Source organism: Nelusetta ayraudi, unplaced genomic scaffold (genome assembly GCF_046127955.1).
Source record: "Nelusetta ayraudi isolate G7.1 ecotype Tasmania unplaced genomic scaffold, CSIRO-AGI_Nayr_v1 ptg000135l, whole genome shotgun sequence".
In the NCBI taxonomy this organism is placed as follows: Eukaryota; Metazoa; Chordata; class Actinopteri; order Tetraodontiformes; family Monacanthidae; genus Nelusetta; species Nelusetta ayraudi.
The window spans coordinates 2,371,969-2,395,576 of NW_027466185.1; the positions used below are offsets into that span (position 1 = coordinate 2,371,969).

The window sequence follows — 23,608 nt, forward strand, 5'->3', positions numbered from 1 at the left end:
CGCCTGTTCGTACCACAGGGCTTAGAGTTGCTGTGAGCTGCGGAGGTCTGAAGAAAGTCAGATTTTCAGGAACCCAGAGGAATAGAGTTTGTTCTGTGCCATCTCCAACTTGTTCCGCGCTGATGCATCCGAAGGCTTGGTTTTTTTTTTCCCCTTCTTTTTTTTTAATGACACAGAGCTGATGATGAAGGTGATGACAAAGATTACTGATTACTGAAGACTGATGACTGAAGATTACTTTTTTTTTTTTTGCCATCCCTTATTCTGAGACAACACAATACACATGATTCTCTTGAAATACTTTTGCTTCTCTCCAAATAATCTCGGACCGGGTCTCATAACTGCTTCAACTATGAACAAGCCCTTTAAACCATTCACTTGCAAGAGACTCGGTCCAAGTCGCACAAATAAACAACTCCAAATAATAAGTCATACTAACAGCATGAAAAAAAATATCGAGACAAAAGTTAGGCTGGAGTCTAAACCCTTGGTGGCCACCGTACAGTTTTAATCAATTCATGAATTATGTGCTATACATCACCTGTGTAAAATGTGGTAGAAAAAATATGATAATTATGCAAAATACACCGTGCTGCTGTGAGATTTGATGGATGACTGTTACTACTGTAGCTGGGTTTTTTTTTGCAACTGTCATCAACTTCCTGTCAAGTCTGTTGACTGTAATGAGTGGCCACGTTCAAAACGCCAATCAGACAGTGACGGCTCGCAGCACGTTGTTATTTTTCAAGTTTATACAGCAGGCGGCTTAAGATCGGGATTTTTAAGAATTAGTAGTAATAATATCTGTTGAAAAAATATCCTAAAATACATTAACGACAAGAAAGAGTGATGATTAAAGATGAACACAAGTGTAGTACATAAACTTCTTGCATAAAATTTGATAAACCTGACCTCATTATTATTGTTGTTTTTAACAAGTTCAAAGAGAGAATCCGTGTTGAATAAGAAGAAGGAGGTTCACTTGGTCTAGTTCCCAAAGCCTGACAAGTGAAAGTATCAATGAGCAAACCAGCAGGAGAACATCAAATTCTGGCACTGGGCTGCTTTACGCTGCTCTGCCCCAAAGGGTGAATCTAATCCCCACCACCCAACACACACACTCACACTCTGGCATTGTTGTTGCTTTTCAACTGAGCCAGAAACATCCAAATCCTCTGGGCTCAGGGTGCTACTGGTTCCCATTCAAACCACATGAGGTGGATTACCACCTGTGAGCCACTGGTGTAATCTGTTCAAGGGCCGCGGCCCTTCGACAGAATTCTGCACATTGTCCTCCAACTTGTCCTGAATATGTTTGAGTACCTCCAAACATACGGCAAAGGGCGCTGGAATTAGACCTGTGTCCTATTTGACACATATCAACTAAGAGCACAAGTAGAAAAATAAGCCACGGATCAACAGCGAAACTCAAACAAACCTCTGACCTCTTGGTTTGAAGTGAAGGTGCTCACTCCATTGTCCTAACTTTCTGCCTAAAAATCTTAAGGAACGCCTGAACGAACACCCGATGCCAAAAAACACTGTTCGTGTGGCCAATTTAGGTATAGCGCTTTATTTTCATGAGGAATGAGAGGCTTAATTCTAAAAATCAACGACGTGGCCTTTCTGATTATCTAAATGGTCTTAAAATCCAAAAGTAATCATTATGGATTCCATGCCACCATTTTTTGATGACTGCCTCCTGGGATACTAGGGGGAAAAGATCTTTTTGATAACATAATGGAGCCTAGGGGATCAGTGGCATTCATCACTACTTACTATCCACCTTTTAAATTACGCGGATGAATTAGATGAAGCTGTTTATTCTGGTAGGCAAGCACTCTCTGAAAAGGGTACAGGAGAGCTGTGCCTTTTTTGTTTTATAAATGGTTGCATCTTGGCAGGAACCCAAATTAAAAAATATGGTACGCTTTGTTGCCAGTTGCGCTCATAAAGAAAACAAAACAAAGCAAAACAAAAAAGCAGTCAGCCAACTTCTTTACTTTGTGCAGAAGGTTAGTTCAAAAATAGGTATTTATTCTTGGTTTTGTTTTGTTTCTCCATTCACCTCAGATACACCCACTCACATCAGATACACTGGACCTGTCTCAGCTCGTTTTTCAATGCCCATGCACAAGTTCAAAATCCACAAAGACAAAGGATAAAAGAGTGATAAATGTTTATGATCTCTGCAGGTAAGAGTCAACCTTGTGACAGTGGCCATTTTCACAGATTTTACATTTGTTTATTGTTTGATTGCAGCAGAATTTGTCAGTGTGAACAAAGTGAAAGGCTTTATCCATCTTTTCGAATTTAGCGAGGAGCTACTGTCAGGGATGTCACTATTTCCACTACTTGGATTGATCATCTGAGCCAAAACGACATGTAGCTGCATTAGTGATTTTCAATTTGCTCTTTCTGTTGTAGGTACTGTAGTGCCAGTAGCTAGCGCTCTGTCAGTGCCTGGTGGAATGGACATCTGATGTTTATTGCGCCGATGAATGTTGGGAACTGAGAAATGCAATATGTCATATTATTGATTTTGTAATATTGTGTTTTTCTGTTGTTTTTTTTCCAATAACATAAAAATATACATGTGTGGCTTAGCTTGAAGTATGACACTGTTGGGTTGGCTTTTCCATACCCATGTGTTTACCTCGCTCAAGTTATGCTCAAGCAAATCCACTAAATTGGCAATATTTAAAGTGAACAGCCTTTTTTATTCTTTTACCCGATGTTCCTGAGGTAAAGTTTTGGGGGTATGATAATAATAATGTGGTTTTTCTAGCGCTTGGAAGATTCTCCCTGGCTTTCTTCACAATGAACACTGAGTATATCTGTGCCAGTTCAGGACATTGCTATGGAAATGATTGATCTTGCTCATCCAGTTCCTTAAAAAAAGTGGAATCCCATCAAACTGGATTCCTGTGGTGTGGTGACCTGGAGTGTCACGTCAACATAACGTCTAAAAATTCCTTACTCACCCCAGGGTGAGACACGGGTGTTGACAGGACCAAATCCTATGCAGCCTTAATGTAAACTGAGGAAGTATTTGACACAAATCTGTAGATAAATCTTACAGATGGACTTAACTCGGTATATCATATGTATTCATGCATGTACGTGTAAGAGACTTTGCGCCTGTCTGTCGACATAATAACTATAGATCAACACCGGTCCTCACCTGTTTTTAGTCCTTTGGCAACTGGCTGTCATCGCATTCATATTCCACTGTTGTTCTCCAAACCCCTCCCTTTGCTCAGTGGATCTGTGTGGAATCCCTTTATTGTCACCGCAGTTTGGCATTGACAGTGCGCCAGAGGACCAGCCAGCTCAAGGCTGACAGGGGGAAAAAAAACACTTTTTTATTTATCATTTCCCTATTTATGGCTTTTTTTTGGTGGGGGGGTGTTGTTTTGACTTCACCCAGCTTATTTCAAGTGACGTGCAACACGGTTGCAACACATGGGAGGAGATTTATGAGAGGCCGTGAAAACTGATAAAACCCAGTCGGTGGCTGACGCAACGCTTGGTGCTTTTTTGACCCCGACTGTGTGTTTGTTGTTGTTGAGATTCTCTGGAGTACATCAAACAGATGCTACCCCCGAACATTTGGCATGCTTGGTACATATTGGGGACGGCTGTGCTCCAGTCAATCACAGAGGCTGTTGTAAATAAAGTGGTACGCTCTTGGCTGAACCCCTTGGGTAAGATTAGCCCCGGAGGTCTTCGCACAAGCCGCAGGTGTAAAGTCAATGCGACGAGGTCGCCCGTGCACACCGCCACTTTATCCCCCCTCGCCGCCCGACGTTTTCTGGCTGCGTTCATTCTCTCGCATCTCTCCTGCCTCCCCTCCGTCAGCAGCTGCCTCTCAGCACACAGATGGGGCCGTGCGTTGAGAAGCGGCTTTAGATTACAAAGTGCAGATCTGCCTGGGTACACATGGCAGCGAGCTGTCAAACAAGACGTGTGGATCTCCGCCAGGCGCAATGGGTTTGTTAGGGCACCGCTCAGACAAACAGAAGGAGGGGAGAGGAGAGGACTGCAAAGGTAGAAAGGTACGCCCAGGAAAATGGGCGCTGGGGTGCATCCATGCTGCAAGATCGCTGCAGTTCTCTGAACTGCCGTGTCCGATGAGATGAATTGCCAGCGCATTGTGTACAGACACTCGCGGTCATCAGTAACCCCGCTCGGCAGCTAAATCGCCCCACTTCAACCCTGAAATCTAGCTCATCCATCCTGCCCTCCTCCTGCAGACAGCTTTTCCAAAGGCCCGGAAATCTTTTTCGTGTAGGAGGGAAGAACAAGGGGCCCAGGAAGAGATGACAACTGCAAGTCACTGCTTTAGTGATTCGCTCTGATGCTGCTGTAGTGGCAGTTTTATCAGTGGCAGATGGTATTTTCACATTAACTCTTAGATACAGGAGCTGGAGACTTTTCTTTTTGTGGACATGTTTTTGGTGTTATTTTCTGGACAGGTCTTGGCAAGAATTCAGTTAAACACTGCATTGAATAGCAGCTTGCCACAGGCCACGATGCACAGCAAATGTCACATAGTTGCAAATCGGATTTGTCCGCTGCAATGCGGAAGATGAACTACACGTCAGTTAGCTGAAAGCTTTTACGAGAGTGACATAATATATGAGCTCTATAGACTAAAACCGCGAAGAAGCGTAGTTGCATAGTTACCCTTTAAAGGCAGGCAGTTTGCACAGTCAACTCCCTCAACATTTTACATGGGCTCTCAACCAAAAGCAAGGATAAATTCCGAAGTGCTTAGACAATCCACAATCCACCTGGTACACAGGGTTTGAGCATCAGAAATTTATGGATTGATGCGGTGACATTTCCAGTGATGCCTGCATGGGATTGGTGTTTTAATTTTGTCAAATGTCTGCAAAGTCCTACCACGTTTTTCACATACTCTATAGCATAATTAACTAACATGATTTGGTCATGATCTTGGTGTCCACTCGTGACAGAGTGATATTTTGGGATAGAATCCAGCCCTTAATACTTATTACAGGATATCAGCCACATTGTGGCTATTTCATATTATTATTATTATTTTTTTATCTAGGAATATAGTTCGGTGAGGTGGATTGGATGTGTTGTGGGGTGGCATTGTCAAATGAAAGTAAGATGGTTGATGGTTCGACTCCAACCCAGGCCTTTCTGGATGGAGTTTCCATGTGGGTTCTCTCCAGGTACTCCAACTTCCTCCAAAGTCCAAACACATGCACATTGATGTGACTAGTTGACAGCTCTCAAGTACCCATACATTTAAGAATGTGCCATCATAGTTTAACCCTCCTTTGTGCTTTGTATGCATTAGCATTGTATTAACATTAGCATGCTGAAATCCCGCAGAGTGACTTCTGGCGGGCCAATTGGTACTTCCAACAGATTGTTCCACTTGTCAAAATGAAATGGTTGCAATGTTTTTTAATGCGTGCTCCAGCGAAAAGGGTTTTCAAACTGCTGAGTGCACTCCAGTGAGACATAATCTGCACTGACAGCAGTTTAAATCGCAGACGCGTCTCCCTGCATACACTGCATGTCATCTCCTTAACCGCATCTGCATTGATTGATCAGCTTAACATTGAGTGGCAGTTTGCCCTCACTTGCCACGCCGGGCCGAGGATGTTATACTGTTGATTTCCTCCCGTTGACATGAAAAATATTTTTGATTCAATAAATGTCTGCTGTCAGTCAGCCTGATGGAGTGTGGGGCCTGGCCAAGAGGCTCTCACCACTGGAGCCGGCCGCTGACAGACAGCTGCGTGTGTCTTTGGACAAGCAACGAATGCGGGTCAGACACGGCCGGAGTTGATACATGCTTCCCACTGCAAAACAATGCAGGGAAAATATCAGAATGCTGCTCCTGCGTCCATCAGTTCACCTCGTGGCTGTTCCCAGACACTATTATTTTAGCCTTCAATCAATCCACAACTGAAAAAAACAAAACAAACGAAACAGATCACCCCTACTGAGCTTGAAGATATTAGCATTCTTCAGTCCAAATACTTTGTAGTACTAATTTAGAAGATAAATGAATGGTTGACTAGTTAATGAGGCTGTTTTGGGGGCATTTTTACATAATCAGCATAAGCTAATACTGGTGCTAAGAAAGCCGATTAGAAAAATAAACAAATGTGCAAAATAATTTTTAAAAAAAGGTTAAGCGTGCTGCTACTTTATATTCTTGTCATTGACTGAAGTTGTTTATTTAGGCTTTACATTACTTGCAGACATTTTTATTCCAAGTGCAGATTGCTCTCACTTCAGAAAACAGAGACAGTGCAACCTTTTTCATATCATCATAAATGTATACGTCAGAACAACGATGTGACATCAACCAACCGGCTCTAGAAAAACAAAAACCTCTACGTAAATTTATTTCTCTGACCCCTGGCCTCTTTCATGGAAAACTCTGCAGACATCTGTTGGCGGCTGACGCGCCAAAACATCCAGCCTTTCCTGGCATCTCCACTCTTTTTCATACGTGGATTTCGCTATCGGAGCTTTTGACAGAGGATATTCTTTGACGCTGACACCCCATTTCGCCCTGCCTTCCCGTCTGTTCCAATATCGCTGCGAGCGAATCCCCGCCTGTAACACGCTGGATCCGTATCTGGCTTCGCCAATATGGCAGCGCTCGATACCCCTCCCCCTCCTGGCAGCGAGAGATACCCCGGGCTTAGAGGGAATGAGGAGGTATCACTGGCTGAGCTCAGAGATTTGAGGCAAAAGGGGGAGACGCTCTCCGAAGCATATGCCGTGATTTATTCCAGATTTTCCTGCGAGGCGGGATCACCTATTGTGTCAGAGGAGTGAAGCGGGTATTGTGCGGACATTTGCTCCCAGGCCCACGGGAACCGCGTCATCCCCGGTGAATCAACCCAGGGCGTGCGTGCACGAGAGTCAACGTGCACGCAATCAACTCGCCCCGGCCCCGTCCCGGATAGTCCTGACGCATTCCTTGCTCAGCACGTCTGACTGACAGTCGCTCTAAGTCGAGCAAATCCACTTGAATGTCAAGCGCCGGCGTCCTCTCACGTTGTCTGAGGCGGAAGCTACCTCGACCGGAGGGATGTTTACCGCCACTAACAACTTCCTCTTGGCATTTAAGAGCATGCGCCAGTGTGTCAGCGCGACGGTGCAGAAAACATATTGGGCGTCAAAAGTGGGAGACATGAGAGGAAGAAGGAGCTGTCAAGTTTGAGTAATGCTGTGGGATTTTTTTTCTCCCTCTCTCCTGCCTTCAGCTGGGATTAACTTTTTCCCCCCTTTTCTCTCAGTGTCACAACGAGTTCACTGATTTTTCTGAACTTCCGTTATTTGATGGGGAAAATAAAATCATATCTGTCCTAGTTAATTGTCACTCTCTATTTATTCTATGTTGCATAACCCGGCTTGTTTCGCCATGTTTTCTTATTTTCATTTTTCACACAGTGGAACTGAATTATATAAGGAATAAAAGAAAACGCTCTCCCTCTTTTGCTTTCAGATCACTTTCTACTTTGATATTTTTGAAGTTAAAGGGGCCGAGTTCTTAGACCACAACGGCACCCTGCCATGTCCCAGCGGAACACCATTACATCTTCTAGTCTTTCGGGCGCTGATAGGCTTTGAGTTGGGGTTAAGCTCCTCAAACAGGCAAGAGTGAAATGTTTGAAGAGCTCAAGAATTAGGTCAAACTTGACACGTGTCATGTCCAGAAAGTGAATATTTGCAAAGGTGTCAGAGAAAAATCTAGTTAGAGATTAACCAGACATTTGGAGCACTAATTCATGTCATTCTCCCCGTTTATTTTTCTTTGAAAGACTTTATTCCTCATATTTTACCAGCTGTGTTGTCCACTTGATAAATTGCAGGCAATATTTACTTGCTGGCGGTGTTCCTGTGCGATGACTGGGTAAACTGACCTGCTTTTGTCACAGCGTTCATATGGGGGCAGTTTTTGATAGAGCCACATTGTACATTGACTGGATAAATGGAGCTCTTTATGGCAGGTTATAATTGGGCGCAGGATACCACTTTGGAGAAGGTCAATGGCCAGGTTTATACTTGGGAGCGCATGGCGCCAGCTGTAATCACTCCACTTGATACGATACTGTAATTGCAGACCACTGAGCTCATCTGCTTGGACAAACATTAGCCTCAGGAGGATGTGAGCGCGCAAAGGATTAAGTGGATCTTTGTCTTCATGGAAGAAGGAATTAGATAAGAACTTTGCCAGTGACTTCTAACTGTGGGTTTTCCATTGAATGTGAACGCTACAAAATTTGATTAAAAACAGTGCCGCAGTCTGATTAGGTGATTTGATGGGAGTTAACTAGTCTACGTAAAATGTAGTTACGTTGTAAGATGCCGCTAGCATGGCGCCATGAGGGAGGCTGCTCTTCGACATAGACAAAATATTGTCAATCTAAATTCAGCAGCTATGGCATCACAAATATAATGTGGTGCGTCATAGACGTGATTGCACACACATGGGAGACGTGTGACGGCGAACTTGTTTCCTTCAAAACATTGTGTCGATTAACTCTGATTCAAAAAAGGCTAAATCCACCTCCAGTCAGCATACACATTACATTGCTAATTAAAGGAAATTTCAAACTACGCTGATTCCATACCTTTTTAGTGCAGTGTTCTTCTTAATGCACATTAAAAGGTTCTATTAAGACACAATAAAAGTCACTGCCGTGTTAACAAAATCCCCAGCAATGTCATGTACTTGTTTACCCAACTCTTGTTTTCTTCTGGAAAATTAGATTCAGAACGTCAGAAAGGGTACTGATAGTTCTCAAGTTAGTGAGAATCAGCCAGATGCTTGTTCCACTAGCCTAACAAGCCAACTGTTTTTTTTTAAGGTCTCTGCATCTGTGTTAGCAGAAACCTAAATAAATGAATAAATAAATAATAATATGAGTCTGTAAACACAGGGTTATACATACAAAAATACAAAAAGTAGAAGAGGACTGACACAGCTGACTAACCAGGTTAAACTTTGGAATTTTTCAAATGAATAGCTGTTTGAACAAGTTTGATTGTTTTTAAGATTCAAAATAGCGCTATTTCTCAGATAAGAGATCGAAATTGAGGAAAACAGAGACGATGCATTTCGTTACATGTATTCCATGCAAAGGAGGGCTCTATTTGTCTAGTCAACCTCTCCTGAATCATAAGCCCCCACCCATTCCCCCAAAAAAGAAAACCTGTTGAGTTCTAAAATCCCGACTCTGTGATTATAAATATACTAAAAGAGTGAGTGAATCAGAGAAGGGCCGTGCTCTCCCATGGGTAACCCCCACCGATGTTTACCTTGTGAGACACTGACCCGGAGTGACCTCGACCATGCTGTCTTTGTGTCCGCGTCAACATGTGCGCACCTCTGATAAGGGGCAGAGTGTGAGCACAGCTGCTCCACGCTTTCTCTACAATAACTGACTGGGATGACACATTAGGCTTAAAAGAATAACCCTCTAAGTACTAGATTCGATATTTCACGGGGGTGTTTGGTGTGCATTTCAACTTGAGCTCACATGCAAAAGTCACCCAGCGTGTCACACTCACCTGGATCAGGTAGGCTGCTGATGCCAGAGCTTGTTTCGCCTCCCTTTTCCGCTTCCCTCCATGCGAAAACACAGCGATTCAGAACCACGTCGACCTGTTTGCGTCCCTGCAGCAGCTTCGATGACAGTAATCCGGCCTGTTTCTCCATGATGGACTTTGTCATTAGTTTAGACGCTGCCGTCCACCAAGTCCCATCTCAACTTTTGTGGAAGCAAGCAAAGAGAACGTCTCCTGTCCCTGGTGTAGTGAGTATGTGTGTGTGTGCGTGTGTATGTGTGTGTGTGCGTGTGTATGTGTGTGTGCGTGTGTGTGAAGTCAGTGAGCCAACAGAGGAGCGTGTCCCTGCGAGTCCTGGGCCAAAGATTGTTTGTGTGCAAGAGGACTCACTACATAGACTAGACCGACGCTCCTTGGAAACCATAGACATTCTGTTTATGATACACTACAGGGGGGCATGTTCCTGACTGGGTCAATGCTATAAAATAATGGTGGTATGAATATGTTTTCATTGAATAAGTAGTATTGCGAAGAAATAGCTATATTATTTAAAAAAAAGAAAAGAAAAAAAGCATCTCCTGATTTTCACAATTTCTACAACTGCTTGCTACAGTATCCACTCCAGTATGTTCACCGTTACCATGGCAGAGTGAGAGCTTGTGTCTGTCCACACAGTCTCCCTGAACCTTGTGGCGTAAACACTGCCTAAGCACGCAATAAACACAAAACAGTCTCATAACCTGTTACGAACCCTGGCATTGAATAACCACTCATAATTGCAAACACGTAATTGGGATATTGACAACGTGAGCAAACAGAGGAGTTGGAGCTGTCGGCAGCAAAAGCTGAACCTTTATTAAAACCGAGTGCTTTTCATGTAATTAGTTCTCAAACTCTGTATTTGTGTTTTGCCTCAAAGGAAATGTTGAGCCAAGCGTGGGAGTATGATATTACTGGGTGGTTACATCATCCAAAAACTGTTCAATGATGAGCACAAGAAAAGTTTTTAATTTTTTTTTTAATCGTTTTTTCATTGAATGAATCTATAAGTATTCAAAAAACAAGTAAGGAGTAAAAAAAAAGTATTTTTGATGTAATATTGAATAATGAAAAGCAATTTTCCCCAACTGAAAGGTTAGGAGGATGAACCTCTACAGTTTTTCAAAAAATAAAAATAAAAATAAATAGTCAAACACACACACACACACACACACACACACACACACACACACATATACTGTACATATATGTACATATATATATATATCTACATATATATATATGTATATATATATATATATATATATATAGCATATGTGTGTGTGTGTGTGTGTGTGTGTGTGTGTGTTTTACTATTTATTTATCTAATTATTATTTTTATTTTTTGAAAAACTGTAGAGGTTCATCCTCCTAATCGGACTATTCTGAGACTCTTCACTATTCTGGAACCTTTCAGTTCGGGAACATTGCTTTTCATTATTTATTTATTATAATAATAATGTATTTATTATTTATTATATTACATCAAAAATACTTTTTTTTACTCCTTACTTGTTTTTTGAATACTTGTATTTTGGTAATCACAAAATAGAAACAATATTCAATTGAAAATATCCAAACAAATTTGCTTCACGAAGTATTTTTTTCACATCCTGCAAACGTATCAGGCCTGCGGCAGCAACGCGGTGACGTCAGCAGCTGCCCATGCCACCTAACGGGGGATTTCACTTCTGGTTGGCCGAAAACCAGGAAGTTTCAGATCAGCCAATCACAATGGCGCTTGCGTGCCGATTAAGCAGTATCAACATGGCATCTTTCTGAGTTTTGGAGGTGGGGACCTGGTGTAAATAAACCTAAATTTCACGTTTTACTCAGGACGACAGTGCTCGTGTGGTGGTGTCCAGGGCTGGTAAAGCCGTGCGGGCAAAATGTCTGCCGATGGAAATAAAAAACAGTTTTGGAAAAGAAATGCAGCGAAGGTTCCCGGCAGGTGAGTGACGTGTTTCTGTTGTCACCTAGCCTAGCCTAGCCTAGCTAACCTGTCAACTGACGCTCTACTATTGAGCCACATACGCAGCTTTTGCTGCGACTGACGCGACTGACGCATTATTCTAAGTTTGCGTCGTTTGCCAGTGCGAACGCTGCCAGTTTACGCGATAGAATGATTTCGTGGGAACAATTCAGCGAGTGTTATGGTAGCTGGCTAAGAGCTATGTCGCTAATGGCGGCTATCAGTTGAGGAATCTACCCGCAGCCATGCCAAAGTTTGAGATTATTTGATGTTGACAGTTCATTTGAAAGAGCAACCACTGTCCAACAGCACACAGTTCGCCTTAGTTTCACAGTCGGTCGCAATGTTTACTTGATAAATTGCATAGTGGTAATGCGGAGAAGCTAGCATTGCTAGCTTGACAGCTATTCATGAATTGGCTCATTCATTACTATTTTGTCCCCTTGTTCTCAGTATTAAGCACGTGTATGGCGCACAGCACCCACCCTTTGACCCGCTCCTTCACGCCAGGTAAGTAAAACACATGGTCTTTGGATGGTCATTCATAATTCCTAATACGTGTTGCTGCTTTAGCCCCTTTAAATTCCCTTGCTGATGTGAGGCATGCTGCTTTACTAGTTGACTAAAAACCGTACTCGCTCCAGACCTGATTAACTAGTTCTCTGGGATTCCAATCTTTTTTTTTTTGCGTATGTGCAAATAAACAGTGATTGTTTTTCAATCATTTAGTAGAATGTGGACTTTTGTTGTACAAATAGTTTAAAAACGGTTAGAGACTGTGCTTTGTTTTCTAATGATTGCCAGTTCAGTTTTAAGATATGTGTTAAAGTTGTCGCCTGTTATTTTGACAAATTTGCAACTCTGATACTTGTTTATTTAAACTATATCGAAGTATATAATCTAAGATAAACATCTCCACTTCTGCAAAGTTGGTAGAAGTGAAACTGCAGTGAACCTGCCTGACAAAGTCCCCTGCAAGCACGTTGTGGAAATGGGTTAAATTTTCTAGTCATTTTGAAATCAACAGTCTAATTATTTTGGAGTTACAAACTAAGTATGCAGGTTTGGGATCGGAAAATAAACAGAATACCTACTGTAGATGTCAAAGTAAACATCTCTACTCCATGTACTGCATGCCTGTTCCTCTTATGCGTTTCTTATTTGCTGTTCTATGATATCTCCTTAAATCGTGCTCGTTTGCCTTTTTCTGTTTTTCTTTCACATTAGCGACCGCTCCTATTTGTTTTAGGCCTCACTTTAGTTTCCTCTCAATAATAATAATTAAAAAAAAAAAAAATCTGTTTAACCTCTGCTTTTCTCTTCTCATCCAGCCTGATGAAAGCTGGCACTAAGCCCCCTCCTGCCACTCCTGGCAAGCCCAAGAAGGCCACAACCTTCCAGGAGTTTGAGAGCATCACGAGTGATGCGTGGGATGTTGGGGATGACGACGACGAGTTGCTGGCCATGGCTGCGCAGAACCTAAATATTGAGGTGGTCATGGAGACGGCAAACAAAGTAAGTCAAAGAGTCCTCGGTGGCCATAAACCAATAAACCTGATGGACATTTTTTTGCCGCTGATGTTTGTCGAAAACACGGAAGCCTCATTCACACAGTCACAATGGAGGACAGTCGCTTGCTTATTTTCAGATTACAGCCATACACAGGAAAGCACGGTTTCCAGACAATAATCAGTGTGCAGCATCATACGTTAATTGTGTCAATGTGGAGAGTAAGTTGGACTTCAAATGAATATTAATTGAAATCATTAGAATTTGAACAAAGCTCAGTACTTTGAAAACGCTGTTCCAGTTGTGAAATTCTGGCCCGTTGCTCGTCTGTGATGCAACACACCGTGTTTTGTACAGGTGATTGAGAACCACAGCAAGCAGCAGGAGAGACAGAGGCAGGACGATGCGGCAGAGCTGGACCAAAGAGAGGAGGACGCGCCGGAAGAGGTGGCGGAGGACGAAGAGGAGGAGGAGGAAGAGGAGGAGGAGGAGGAAGAGGAGGAAGCGGCTGGAGACGCGACCAGCCCAGAGGTGTCTTTTGCCTCCCAGAGCAGCCCGTTTACTGATGGCCGCCTCGTAAAGTCCCACAGCGAAGCTCCCATCGGGTCACCGAAAGGTCAGTGTACGACTTTGCTTCCTGGCTTGGATGCAAACTAAATGCCCTTACCTGTAGTGTAAAAACAAACACACCAACAGACCTTCAACTATATGATGGGGTATACAGATCCATTGAAAGCGCAGGGAATATCTCCTGCCAAAGGTGGTTTCAATGATGCTGTTTTTAAACTTTTTTTGCGTGATGGTTGCTTGTTCTTTTCCTGAAGAACGTAGAGTGACATAGGTCACCCCAGCACTTAATTAAATAGTCGGGAGTCTCAGCATGACAAATTAGTATGCTCCATCCCTCCCATGTCCCACGTTTCCTTGTTCTTTATTTTTTTGTTTGCGTCTTTGACGGCATGGCATTCACTGTGTCTGCTCATGAAAGTTTTTGCCGTCGCTTCATTTTTTTCCGCTGCTTTTTTGCTCCTATTTGTAAAACCTCAGGCTTTAAACATGATTACAGATATTATTTTCCCAGACAGATAAACTGCCCACTTTTACACTCTGATCAAGTCTTTCTCTTCAGTTTAGATGCCCGAGGACACAAACACTTTATGTACATCAGCGAGAGATTGCTGGACAGATTGCTGGACAGATTGCAAGAGATACAGACAAACGATTCTCTCTTTTGAAGACTATTTTTTTTAGTTGTTCTTTTTAATGTCATATTGTGCCCTCTTACCTTCCTCCTCCTCTATTTACTTTTAAAATGCTTTTAAAGTCAGATCAGCTATAAAAGATAAACTCTCTTTAACGCTTCCTTATGTTCGCACCTGGTTTTCAGACCCAAATCACACACTGCAGCTGCTCAGTTTGTTGGCTCTCTCTCTTTTCTTTTTGTCTGAATATTTTCGGGCCTATCATGGACGAAGGAAGCATCCTCTGCTGGTCATGATACCGATCAGCTGAAGGCAATCAGGCAAATTTGTCTCCAGTGAGACCCCCTGTGGTCTGGCCACAGTGATTGACGCTCAGACTTTCTTAATGCTTCCGTCGCCACCGTCTGTGTCACGCTGCTGCTGCTGCTGCTGCTGCCGCTGTCAGCCATCAACGAAACAAAAAACAGATTTTAAGAAAAAAATTAAACTGTCAACTTTTTCTTTTTTTTGACCCACTGAGTGATCACCCAATACTGCCAGATAATTATGTGTAATGGATAATGAGTGTGTGCTTTGAAAGTCCCCCCCCCAAAAAGTCATTTGACCCTTTAGGAGATCATCACTATCCTGTAGTAATCAGTAGTCAGTACGTGTTTGCAAGTCAGTGAATATTAACATAAAATATTATAAAAATAACTGTGTTTGAGATTTGATATTTTATTTTATTTTGTTATAAAGGCCACAATGTTCCTGCAAGTCAGTGACAGGATGCGACTGGGCATCACCCAGTGCACCTCTAGTGAGATAAACATACAGGGGTCTATATTCCCAGTCTATGACACAGAAGCAGGAATGAAGAGAAAAAAGAAGTCACATCCTCCTCTTCCCGTCTCTTTTACTCTCATTCTCACCCCTCGATGTGAACACATTTGCTTTTTAGCTTGTAGTCACTGTGCATATGTGTTTACCTTCATTGTTAGAGTTATAGCGGTTTATTGCCACAGATAAGAGAGGCCTTCCCTTTTAAGTGCCTTTAAAAAGTTCCCTTCACTTTTTACGGCCAGCTTTTTTTTTCCTTGTCATGCAAGTCAAGGTGAAGCCGTTGCAAACAGACTTGCAACTACATATTCACGCCTTAAATGAGACGCCACTCTTCACGTTGTAGCTGCCGTAAACACGCTGGCAGCATTTTCATGGATTTGAAATGTCCAGCAAGGTCAAGTTACTGCAACAGCTGGTTTATTGCGTGGCGAGACCAAAGGACAACACAAATACTGCCAGAAAGTTGGTGGCAGCAGCAGCAGCATTTCTCAGGGCGTGGTTATGGCTTGTGATAGATGTGTATGTAGAATAGGTTGACTGTCCCGCCCTCCTCTGACCAGATGTAATGAGTGTAATAATGAGCAACCCAGTTTTTAGTTAGTGTGTTTTTTTTTTTTTAAAGCTCACCTTTTATACTAATTTTCGGGCTTTTGTATTTGATGTCTGGCCCCTCCAGAGCAGCAACGCACGATTTTCCGCGCTGAAAGCTTTTTAGATTTACGTATCTCTCGGCTCATTTCCTCGTATTTACTGCATCCCGCGAAAACGCTCTGTTTCACTTCACTCCACCCCCAGCCTTGCCGGTGTACGCAACCGCCAGGTCCACTCCGCTGTGATTGGTCACACTCTTCGTCGCTGCTGAGCCTCACTTCCTCAGTTAGGTGTGAAGAGTAAACGGCAAACTTTATGAAACAGGCACAATTTAAACACTTACCGTCGTGAAGGCTTCACCCTTTAGCAGTTGTTTAGCGGCTAATCCAGCTTCGTAGGGACCCAGCGAGGGCTGAGTTACGGCCACAAGGCGGACCGAAGGTCCCTGGACGTTTTTTGTGCCTTCCGTGTGCCCGGAAATATATTTTATTTTGTGTACTGACCGTGCTTTTGTTTTATATTTTTGCGAGACATTTTAACCCTTTAGGCGCCATGGTCGCAAAATTGCGACAAGCGTCATTGCTGAATTAAACAGGCCATAGCGGCAAATATGGTGCAAAAGTAGTTATCACTTTACACCAGGAGCTGGCAGACACCTGTGGCTTCAACCTGAGCAGCATTTGTGGGGGTGTTTATATTCAGATTTTGCAGTATAAAGAGAGAGAAAGCCCGCCTCAGCCGAGGAGACGAGGAAGTGGTTGTAGTGAGAGCGGAGAGAGAAAGACGGCCAATTCTGCCGAGAATACATCGCAGAGAGGTTTGTTCGTTGATGAAGTACTTCGTCAAGTCATGTCTGGCTCAGATTCCAAAGAGGAATATTCGCACTCTGACGATGATGTTCTGTCTTCCCGGCCAGCGGCAGCGAGTCGATGCGCCACGACAGTCACCATGCAGCACACGCTTCGCCTCAGCGTGGCCGGGGAGGGAATAATCGGAGAATGAGGATGAGGGGACGTGGTTGGGGAAGCAGGAGTGCTCAAAACACCGCTAATGGTGACGGAGGGCGCAGTGAGTTAGTGATCAACGTGGTAGAAGCTGTGGGAGGAAACGCCCAGCCAATGCTGGTGGAGGCAGCAAGGATGTTCGCGGTCACCCTGTAAATTACAGTGATGATGGCTGGGTCTGTTTGAGATATGTGGAAAATTATCAAAAGTGGATAAAACATTTTCATGAGCCTGTGGGGTATTGTGGAGACAGGGATCTGACATACAGACCCCTGACATCTGACATAGTACAGAAACAAACAAAGAACCAAAAAAAAAAATTACTTCTTTCACAAACTTTGGGTCATACTGAAGATTTTTCTCAATTACAGTATGACTTTATCTCTAACAAATTTGAAGTCACAGCCATTTGAAATCTTGATATCAAAATTGGGTATTTTCTTGAAAAGAAATTCTGGCGCTTAAAGGGTTAATAGGGCTTAGAATGATTTTGTTTCATGCTGTTGACTTGTATCAAAACACTGTCCGAGCAGAGAAAATGTGTACGCTGAAACGATCACTTCAGTCATAGAGTCGTTTATTATCGGCCGAGTCGAGCCCGTCTCACTCCCGTTGCCGACCGGACCGGTGTTCCATCGCATCCGCATTAGGCTGAACAAACCTCCAACATTTTCTCTGTTCGTTCCACTCCGACGGTTGTGGTCCTTGGTGCTTCAGTAGTCGCTCGGTAATTTTTATTTTATATTTTTTAATTTCCCTGACACCGAAAAAACATTTTCTTGGAGCAGCGCACTGCGACATCACTTCCGGGGCAGAGCGGGGGAGGGCGGAACCAGTCCGAGAGGGTGCCGGAGCTTGGCCATGAAAGGAGATCCGGCACACCGTGGTGTCACTCCGTGCCCAGTGTTGAAAGAATCTCCGTGAACAGAGCGTTTAGAACCATGCCCAACAATTTGCAGGGCTCACGTCCAAACGCATGAACATCATTATTTAACTATATCGAGATCGTTGACGATAGGGTTCAACATTGGCAGTTATTAAAGCTCAGAAAAGTGGAAAAGCATCATAGGTGCCCTTTAAACAAAGATTTATTAGCAATTACAGCTGAATGCAGTGCGTAACCACCAGCGACTGCGGCCTCACCAAGATAATAATCTTTTCAATTAACTCGCTACATTCAATAATTGCTTTATTTGTTATTCTCACAGCTGCCACTTATTTAGTTATTCTCTGATGCGATGGAAAGAGCAGGAATGGAAAAGGTTGCAGAAGACTCATGGTTCCTTTAATTAGATTTGTCATATTTTGTTTGATCAGTTAAATATTTGTTTTTGTTGTTGATGTTGTCCATATACAAGATTCAGGCGTGTCATTATAAATTTGTGTGTGTGTGTGTGTGTGTGTGTGTATATATATATATATACATATATATATATACATACACATATATATATATATATATATATATATATATGTATATACACTTTTGAACACCTTGTTACACCTTGTCTTTTCCAGTGTTGCCTTGTGTGGGCACATAGTTTAGCAGTGCAGCAGGGCAGACCTCGTTCAAATGAGCATTAAGACACAGAGTCACTGTTATCCTTTGTTTGTGTGCCCCGATGGGACCCGTCGGCCTCTGTCTTAACCCCTAATCCTTCCGCCAGATGCAGCAGGTGAGCATGCCGCCCTCCACAGACAGCGCTCGCTGCCCCACCGGCCGCCCGTCATCCCGCTGGTGGCTCGCATGGCCGACCAGAACACGTCTGGCACCCCGGCCATGACCGAGAGGGAAGCGTCTCGTCTGGACAAGTTCAAGCAGTTGTTGGCCGGGCCCAACACGGATCTCGGTAAGACGCCGCCGCTGTCTGCTGTGGGTTCACGTCAAATTGATCATGATGCTCCTCTTCTCCTTTCTCATTCCCTTGATCCGCTGCGGTTCTTGCTCGCGCCTCGCTCACTCTCTCTCCACCAGCTGCGTTGCACTTTTTAACAATGCTCTGAGTGGGTAAGTCGTCCAGCCATCTGGACATGCAGATTACAAGTGGGAAAAAAAACAAAAACAACTCACAAACAACAAAAGCAAATGACAGGCCTTTGTTCTAACCAAACGACAGGCCTTTTATTGTCCCCCTCCCCACCTCCGAGAGACTGCAGTCGGGCCAGCCACAAATCCCATGTAGAACTCTCGGTTCAGACCATAGTTTGATAGTTTGTGTCCTGAAAGGCTATTAATCAATTACCTCCAACTAATAACTTCTCCAGTTCATGGGTATTCATGGAGGATCTTCAAGTTTTATACCCACTTTCAGAGCTCTGTTTCTGCCAAACGAGCTGCCAAATGTGATTAATTATCCCAAAGAATTCCAGAAAACAGCATATTTAGCCATCTGTTTATAGCCTCCCACACAAATGTTTGGTTTTAGCTTCCTGCTGCAACTGTTGATTTGTAGTATGTGGCTGCTGGACTCTCTATTTCCTCGCAAGAGGATGAACAAACCTGGCTGGAGGAATTTAAATGTTAAACAGCTCGAAGAGTTTTTGCACAGTCGAAGCGCATTCGGTACAACCAACTCGTGTTTTCTACACATTATCACCATGAATCTGCATCGCTCAACTTTTGCACACCCCCAGCGAGGGTTTTGCTGATGCTGGCTGGCTCTGACCCAGATCCCTGAACTCTTGAGTGTGGCAGAGTTGTGCAAGAGTTGCATGAGCCTTGAAACTTGCTGTCAGATAAAAAAAATCTCACTATTGGCATCGGAGTAAATTTCTATTGATGATCTCAGTCAGTCGGCCTTCCCCTCCCTACTCATGAAAAAGTTTTTCTTTTGAAATACTAATAATTCATGCATACAATCTGTATTTTTGTGCCCTTGTGGTTTGAGATTGGTTAATTTTGACCAATGGGGGTTTTGCACGGGTGCCCTTCAATGTCTCTTGAGTTGCCGCTGCTCTCTGTGTGTGAATGTAAGTCAAGTGCACTTCACATAGAGAGAACATGCAGTTCAATAAGGGGAGCGAATTGGATTGAAGACCGTCGGTGTGTTGAATGCAAATGCAAACCAACTCGGGTCAAATTCATGGCTGCCTTGCATTCTCTGAAGGTTATCTTAATTATGAAAACAATAAGGCTGCGTTCAGACTGTGGACGAATCGGATTCTCAAAATTAACTGTCCACACTGTGTTTAGCAAGTGTCCAAATGGGATCTGGCTCTGTTCAGACTGGGCCACATTGTTGACCCATCTGACAGGTTGCCGTAGAAACGATGTCGGAGCGGAGGTGTGGTCCAGCGGGTGTAGTGTGTGACGTCATATCATTGCGACAGCAGCACGTGTTGTGATACCTGCCCTGGAGCTTGGCTTGGAAGGAGCTATGTCCCCACAGACTGATGAGCCAATGAGTTTCCTCCTCCGTCCAGGGACTGCTCCAATACGTTACAGCTCATTGGGTCTTGCGTCGCGTTGTGACGTCACGGACAGTCAAAACCGATCGATGGGTTTGGAGCTGTTCAGATTGAGACGCATCTGTCCAAACACGATTTGAAACTACCTCCCGAGGTGGTTTCAGTCTGTCTTGCAAAAATCGGATTTCATATGATTTGTGACTGTTCAGACTACAAAAGAGCCATTCAGTTTCAATGTGGATGGGCTAAAAATGTGATTTTGGCTGGCAGTCTGAGCGTGGCCTTAGACAGGCAGGCATAGATTGTGCATGGGGTATGTGAATAAAAACTTAGAATAGGAAATCTCCCTCATATGTCAGCAACAGTTTGTTGACTTGGAAGTTTGTGTTTGCTATAATCCCACAATAAAACGTTGTCCAGCGTCTCTTAATCTGTGTTTCAGTAGACTGCTACTAGAAACTCTTCATGCTGTACCAAAAGGCAGAAGTTATTTCAAATGAATTATTTTTTAACTAGTTTTATTTTTGCATATGCATGCATATATGAAATGTAATGAAGTAATCTTTATTCTTTTCAATGAATGTTTCTTTCCAGATCAGCTTTTCATGATGCAGGTATCACTTGGTTCATCACGAAAAAAAAAAGAAATCTGCTGCTGTTGTTATCTATTTAAAAGTTTAGACGAATTGTTATAAACGGAATATTATGAAGCAAAGATTGTTTACTTTAATCACATTCTGTCAGCGTTGGGCGGCAGCTTTGCAATTGATGTATTTGTGTTTGTTCCCCCTTGGCGCTCCTCCGCGCGCTTTGTACATGGGCTCTGGCTCGAGTCCTGAAATGGAAATACCGCTCGGAAAACACCTGAGTCGGCAGCTTTGGCGCTGTACGTCTATTTGTCATTCCCACCAAAACTTTTTTCTTTCCTCAAACTAAACAAATGGATTTGCGACTTGGAAGACGTCAGTCGATCAGTCGTTCCGTGTGCGTCTGCACATGCACATCGGCGGAGCGTGTCGAGCTGTCGGCGCCCCCTAGAGACCGCCTGGCATCAGGAGACAGCCTTCTAAATTTAGGCAGTCGAACTCAGGCACAGCGGTTAGAGAGGAACGGTCGAGGAACACTGTCAGCGGCTGCCGGCAGCGTGAAAGATGAACTTGATTCACGGGACATAATTAAGTGAAGGACTCGTGGTGGGCGACGGGTGAGGAGGGATGAGCAGGGTGAGGAGGGCAGGGGGGAGATAAGATAAGATGAAAATTTAATGATCCCCATGGGGAATTTGGGTCAATGCTAGAGCAACGACTCAAATGTACATTAGGTGGTGGTGATGATGATGATGATGATGGATAAAAAAAAAAAAAAAGTCCATTGTGTAATATTTGGCTTGACTTATGATTTTTATATTGGTAAAAGTTTAATATACTGTCCACAAATACATTAATATAAGTGTATCATAGCAGTACAATAAATGTAATTTAGTTTTCCTACCATTAGAATGATTCTCATACATATATGAGTTTGTAGTTTCCCAATTTGGGATCCATGCAGTACATCTATATTAAGAATATACATAGAGCAAAGGTCTTAGCTGCCATTTTGCACTGGCATATTTCTAAGGAAGCCCGGTTTGGACAATCCAGCTGCCTGACAGGGCTTTTCGTAATTATAGAGTGACTGCTCGCGTGGATGTGGCATCCAGGTTTGGGTGCGCAGGCCACCGTAGCTCACTGGCAAGCTCAGAAGGGGGAAGGTGAGTGACAGACGCTGCAATGTAAAATGTAACCTCTGGATGTCACTGTTTCTTCTTCAAAATCTCCAAATATTACACACTGAACCTTTAAAGTCACCTCTTGATGTGGAACCTCTTTGGTTTTGTACTGTAACAGTTTACCAGGTATGGACAGTTTTGCCTTTTCTGCTCGTATGGATTCAGTGGGGGGTGGGGCTAATGCGACAGACGCCGCAAAGTCGTGAGATTGCACTAACTTCGAAATCTGTCGCGTGGGAGCGTTTTGGCTCCCTCGAGTCAAGAAATAAAAAAAAAGAGAGTGAGCGAGAGAAAGAGAGAGAGAGAGAAGGTGATGGATAGGCAGAAAACAATGCACCTACGCAGCCTCAGTTGTCTGTCCAATAAACACCGACAGCAGTTTCTCAGGACTTCAGTTTACCCTCCATATGGCGTTGCAGTAAATGCTGTGTTGTATAATTGTGAAAGAGAGAGAGAGAGCGAGCAAGAAAAAAAAGGTTTGGAAAGGTGTGCAAGACAATGATGAAGGCAGAGCTGGCGTCCGTTTCCCAAAGAGGATTTTGGGGGTTTGTTCCCTCCTGAAATTTAGGTGGTGGTGGTGGTGGTGGTGGTGGTGGACAAGCTGTGTCCTTTTGCAGAGGAATCCTGTTAATTTGTGTAATTATTGTCGGAATTATCCTGAGGTTGTGGTTAGTGGTAAATGACCCCTTCATTCAACAATGCTGCCGCCCCCCCAGTCGATAACATACCAGATTTATGTAAATCCTGTGTCTGTTCATGACCTCACATATTTTCACCTGTGGAGTCGCAGCAAAAGTAAAGTGGAGCTTGTTGATTAAGATCCCAATTGTTTTCACCTAATTATTGTTAAACAAACAACATTCATACTAAAGCAAAATCTTGATCAGTCATTTTCTCCCAAGCCACTTGTTTCTTTCCTTTGCTGCTGCAGAAGGTTTTTTTGTTCCACGAACAATTTGTCTTCGCTCTTGGAGAGCGTGAGAATGTCTTGTTCCAGCAGGGCTGAAGTACATGGACTTAGGTCCTGTCCACACGGGAACGTTTTTTGGTGGAAACGGTAAAGTATTTAACCGTTACGGCGTTTCGTCCATATGGCAACAGTGTTTTGGGTCCCCCAAAACGGTATTTTTTTGAAAACGGGTCCCAGAGTAGGAAAATCTGACAACGCTGTTGTTAAAAGTTGCCATGGTGACTTGTGGTATTAGAGCTCCATTAATGTGGGCTTTTTGTAGTGGAGGTGCACACGCGTCACTGAGTTGGTGAACTAACTCACCAGATATCCAACTCAAAACTGCTGCCAAGTAATCGGAAACTCTCAAAACCGTGGTTTTGTCAACTCAGAGTTTCTAGCTGAACTCCGAGTTTTGTTGTAAAATTGGCTCCTAGAGTTTGCAGAGGTTAAAATGCTGAGTTGAGCAGGGTCTGTACATCATGTTCACTGCTTTGGAGATGAAGCAAGAGAGGCCAGAGATGACTGGATAGGTGTCCATTACAGTCTTTGGCAAAATACAAGTGAAGTGATACATTTGACGTTTCAATAACGTACAATTGTGTTGGAATAATTTTTTGGGCATGAGCTTTGTAATTCTCTTGCGATCTCAACCTTGCAAAACTTGGCTTGTTGTGCGTTGGTAGGGTTCTCATTACATTACGTCTCGACTATATTGAGTAAAAACCCAAAGGCTACTGATGAGAGTTCATCGGAAAGGGATTT

At 43.4% G+C, this 23,608-nt stretch overlaps 2 protein-coding genes and 1 long non-coding RNA gene across 8 annotated transcripts in view; 2 read left to right on the forward strand and 1 right to left on the reverse strand.

The window, feature by feature from the left end:
* LOC142876937 (ceramide kinase-like) overlaps positions 1-9,885 on the reverse strand; it is a 37,719-nt gene extending 27,834 nt beyond the window's left edge. Inside the window, exon 1 of one of the 2 annotated variants that reach the window (XM_076011218.1) lies at positions 9,580-9,885. In XM_076011218.1, coding sequence (XP_075867333.1) covers positions 9,580-9,742 — 163 coding nt within the window. In that variant the 5' untranslated portion in view covers positions 9,743-9,885. The remainder of the gene's footprint in view (positions 1-9,579) is intronic. The other variant, XM_076011217.1, reaches the window with a different exon arrangement.
* A 1,454-nt stretch (positions 9,886-11,339) lies between these two features.
* tbc1d22a (TBC1 domain family, member 22a) overlaps positions 11,340-23,608 on the forward strand; it is a 126,015-nt gene continuing 113,746 nt past the window's right edge. For 2 of the 5 annotated variants that reach the window (XM_076051792.1, XM_076051794.1), the window contains exons 1-5: positions 11,343-11,566; positions 12,041-12,097; positions 12,919-13,102; positions 13,454-13,712; positions 18,383-18,565. In XM_076051792.1, the coding sequence (XP_075907907.1) occupies positions 11,505-11,566; positions 12,041-12,097; positions 12,919-13,102; positions 13,454-13,712; positions 18,383-18,565 (745 nt within the window). In that variant the 5' untranslated portion in view covers positions 11,343-11,504. Of the gene's footprint in view, positions 11,567-12,040; positions 12,098-12,918; positions 13,103-13,453; positions 13,713-18,382; positions 18,566-23,608 lie in introns of all 5 variants that reach the window. The other 3 variants (XM_076051795.1, XM_076051796.1, XM_076051793.1) reach the window with 3 other exon arrangements.
* Positions 16,238-16,980, forward strand: LOC142905226 (uncharacterized). The gene is made up of 2 exons (XR_012929510.1): positions 16,238-16,335; positions 16,386-16,980. It is a non-coding gene; the product is annotated as an uncharacterized LOC142905226 (long non-coding RNA).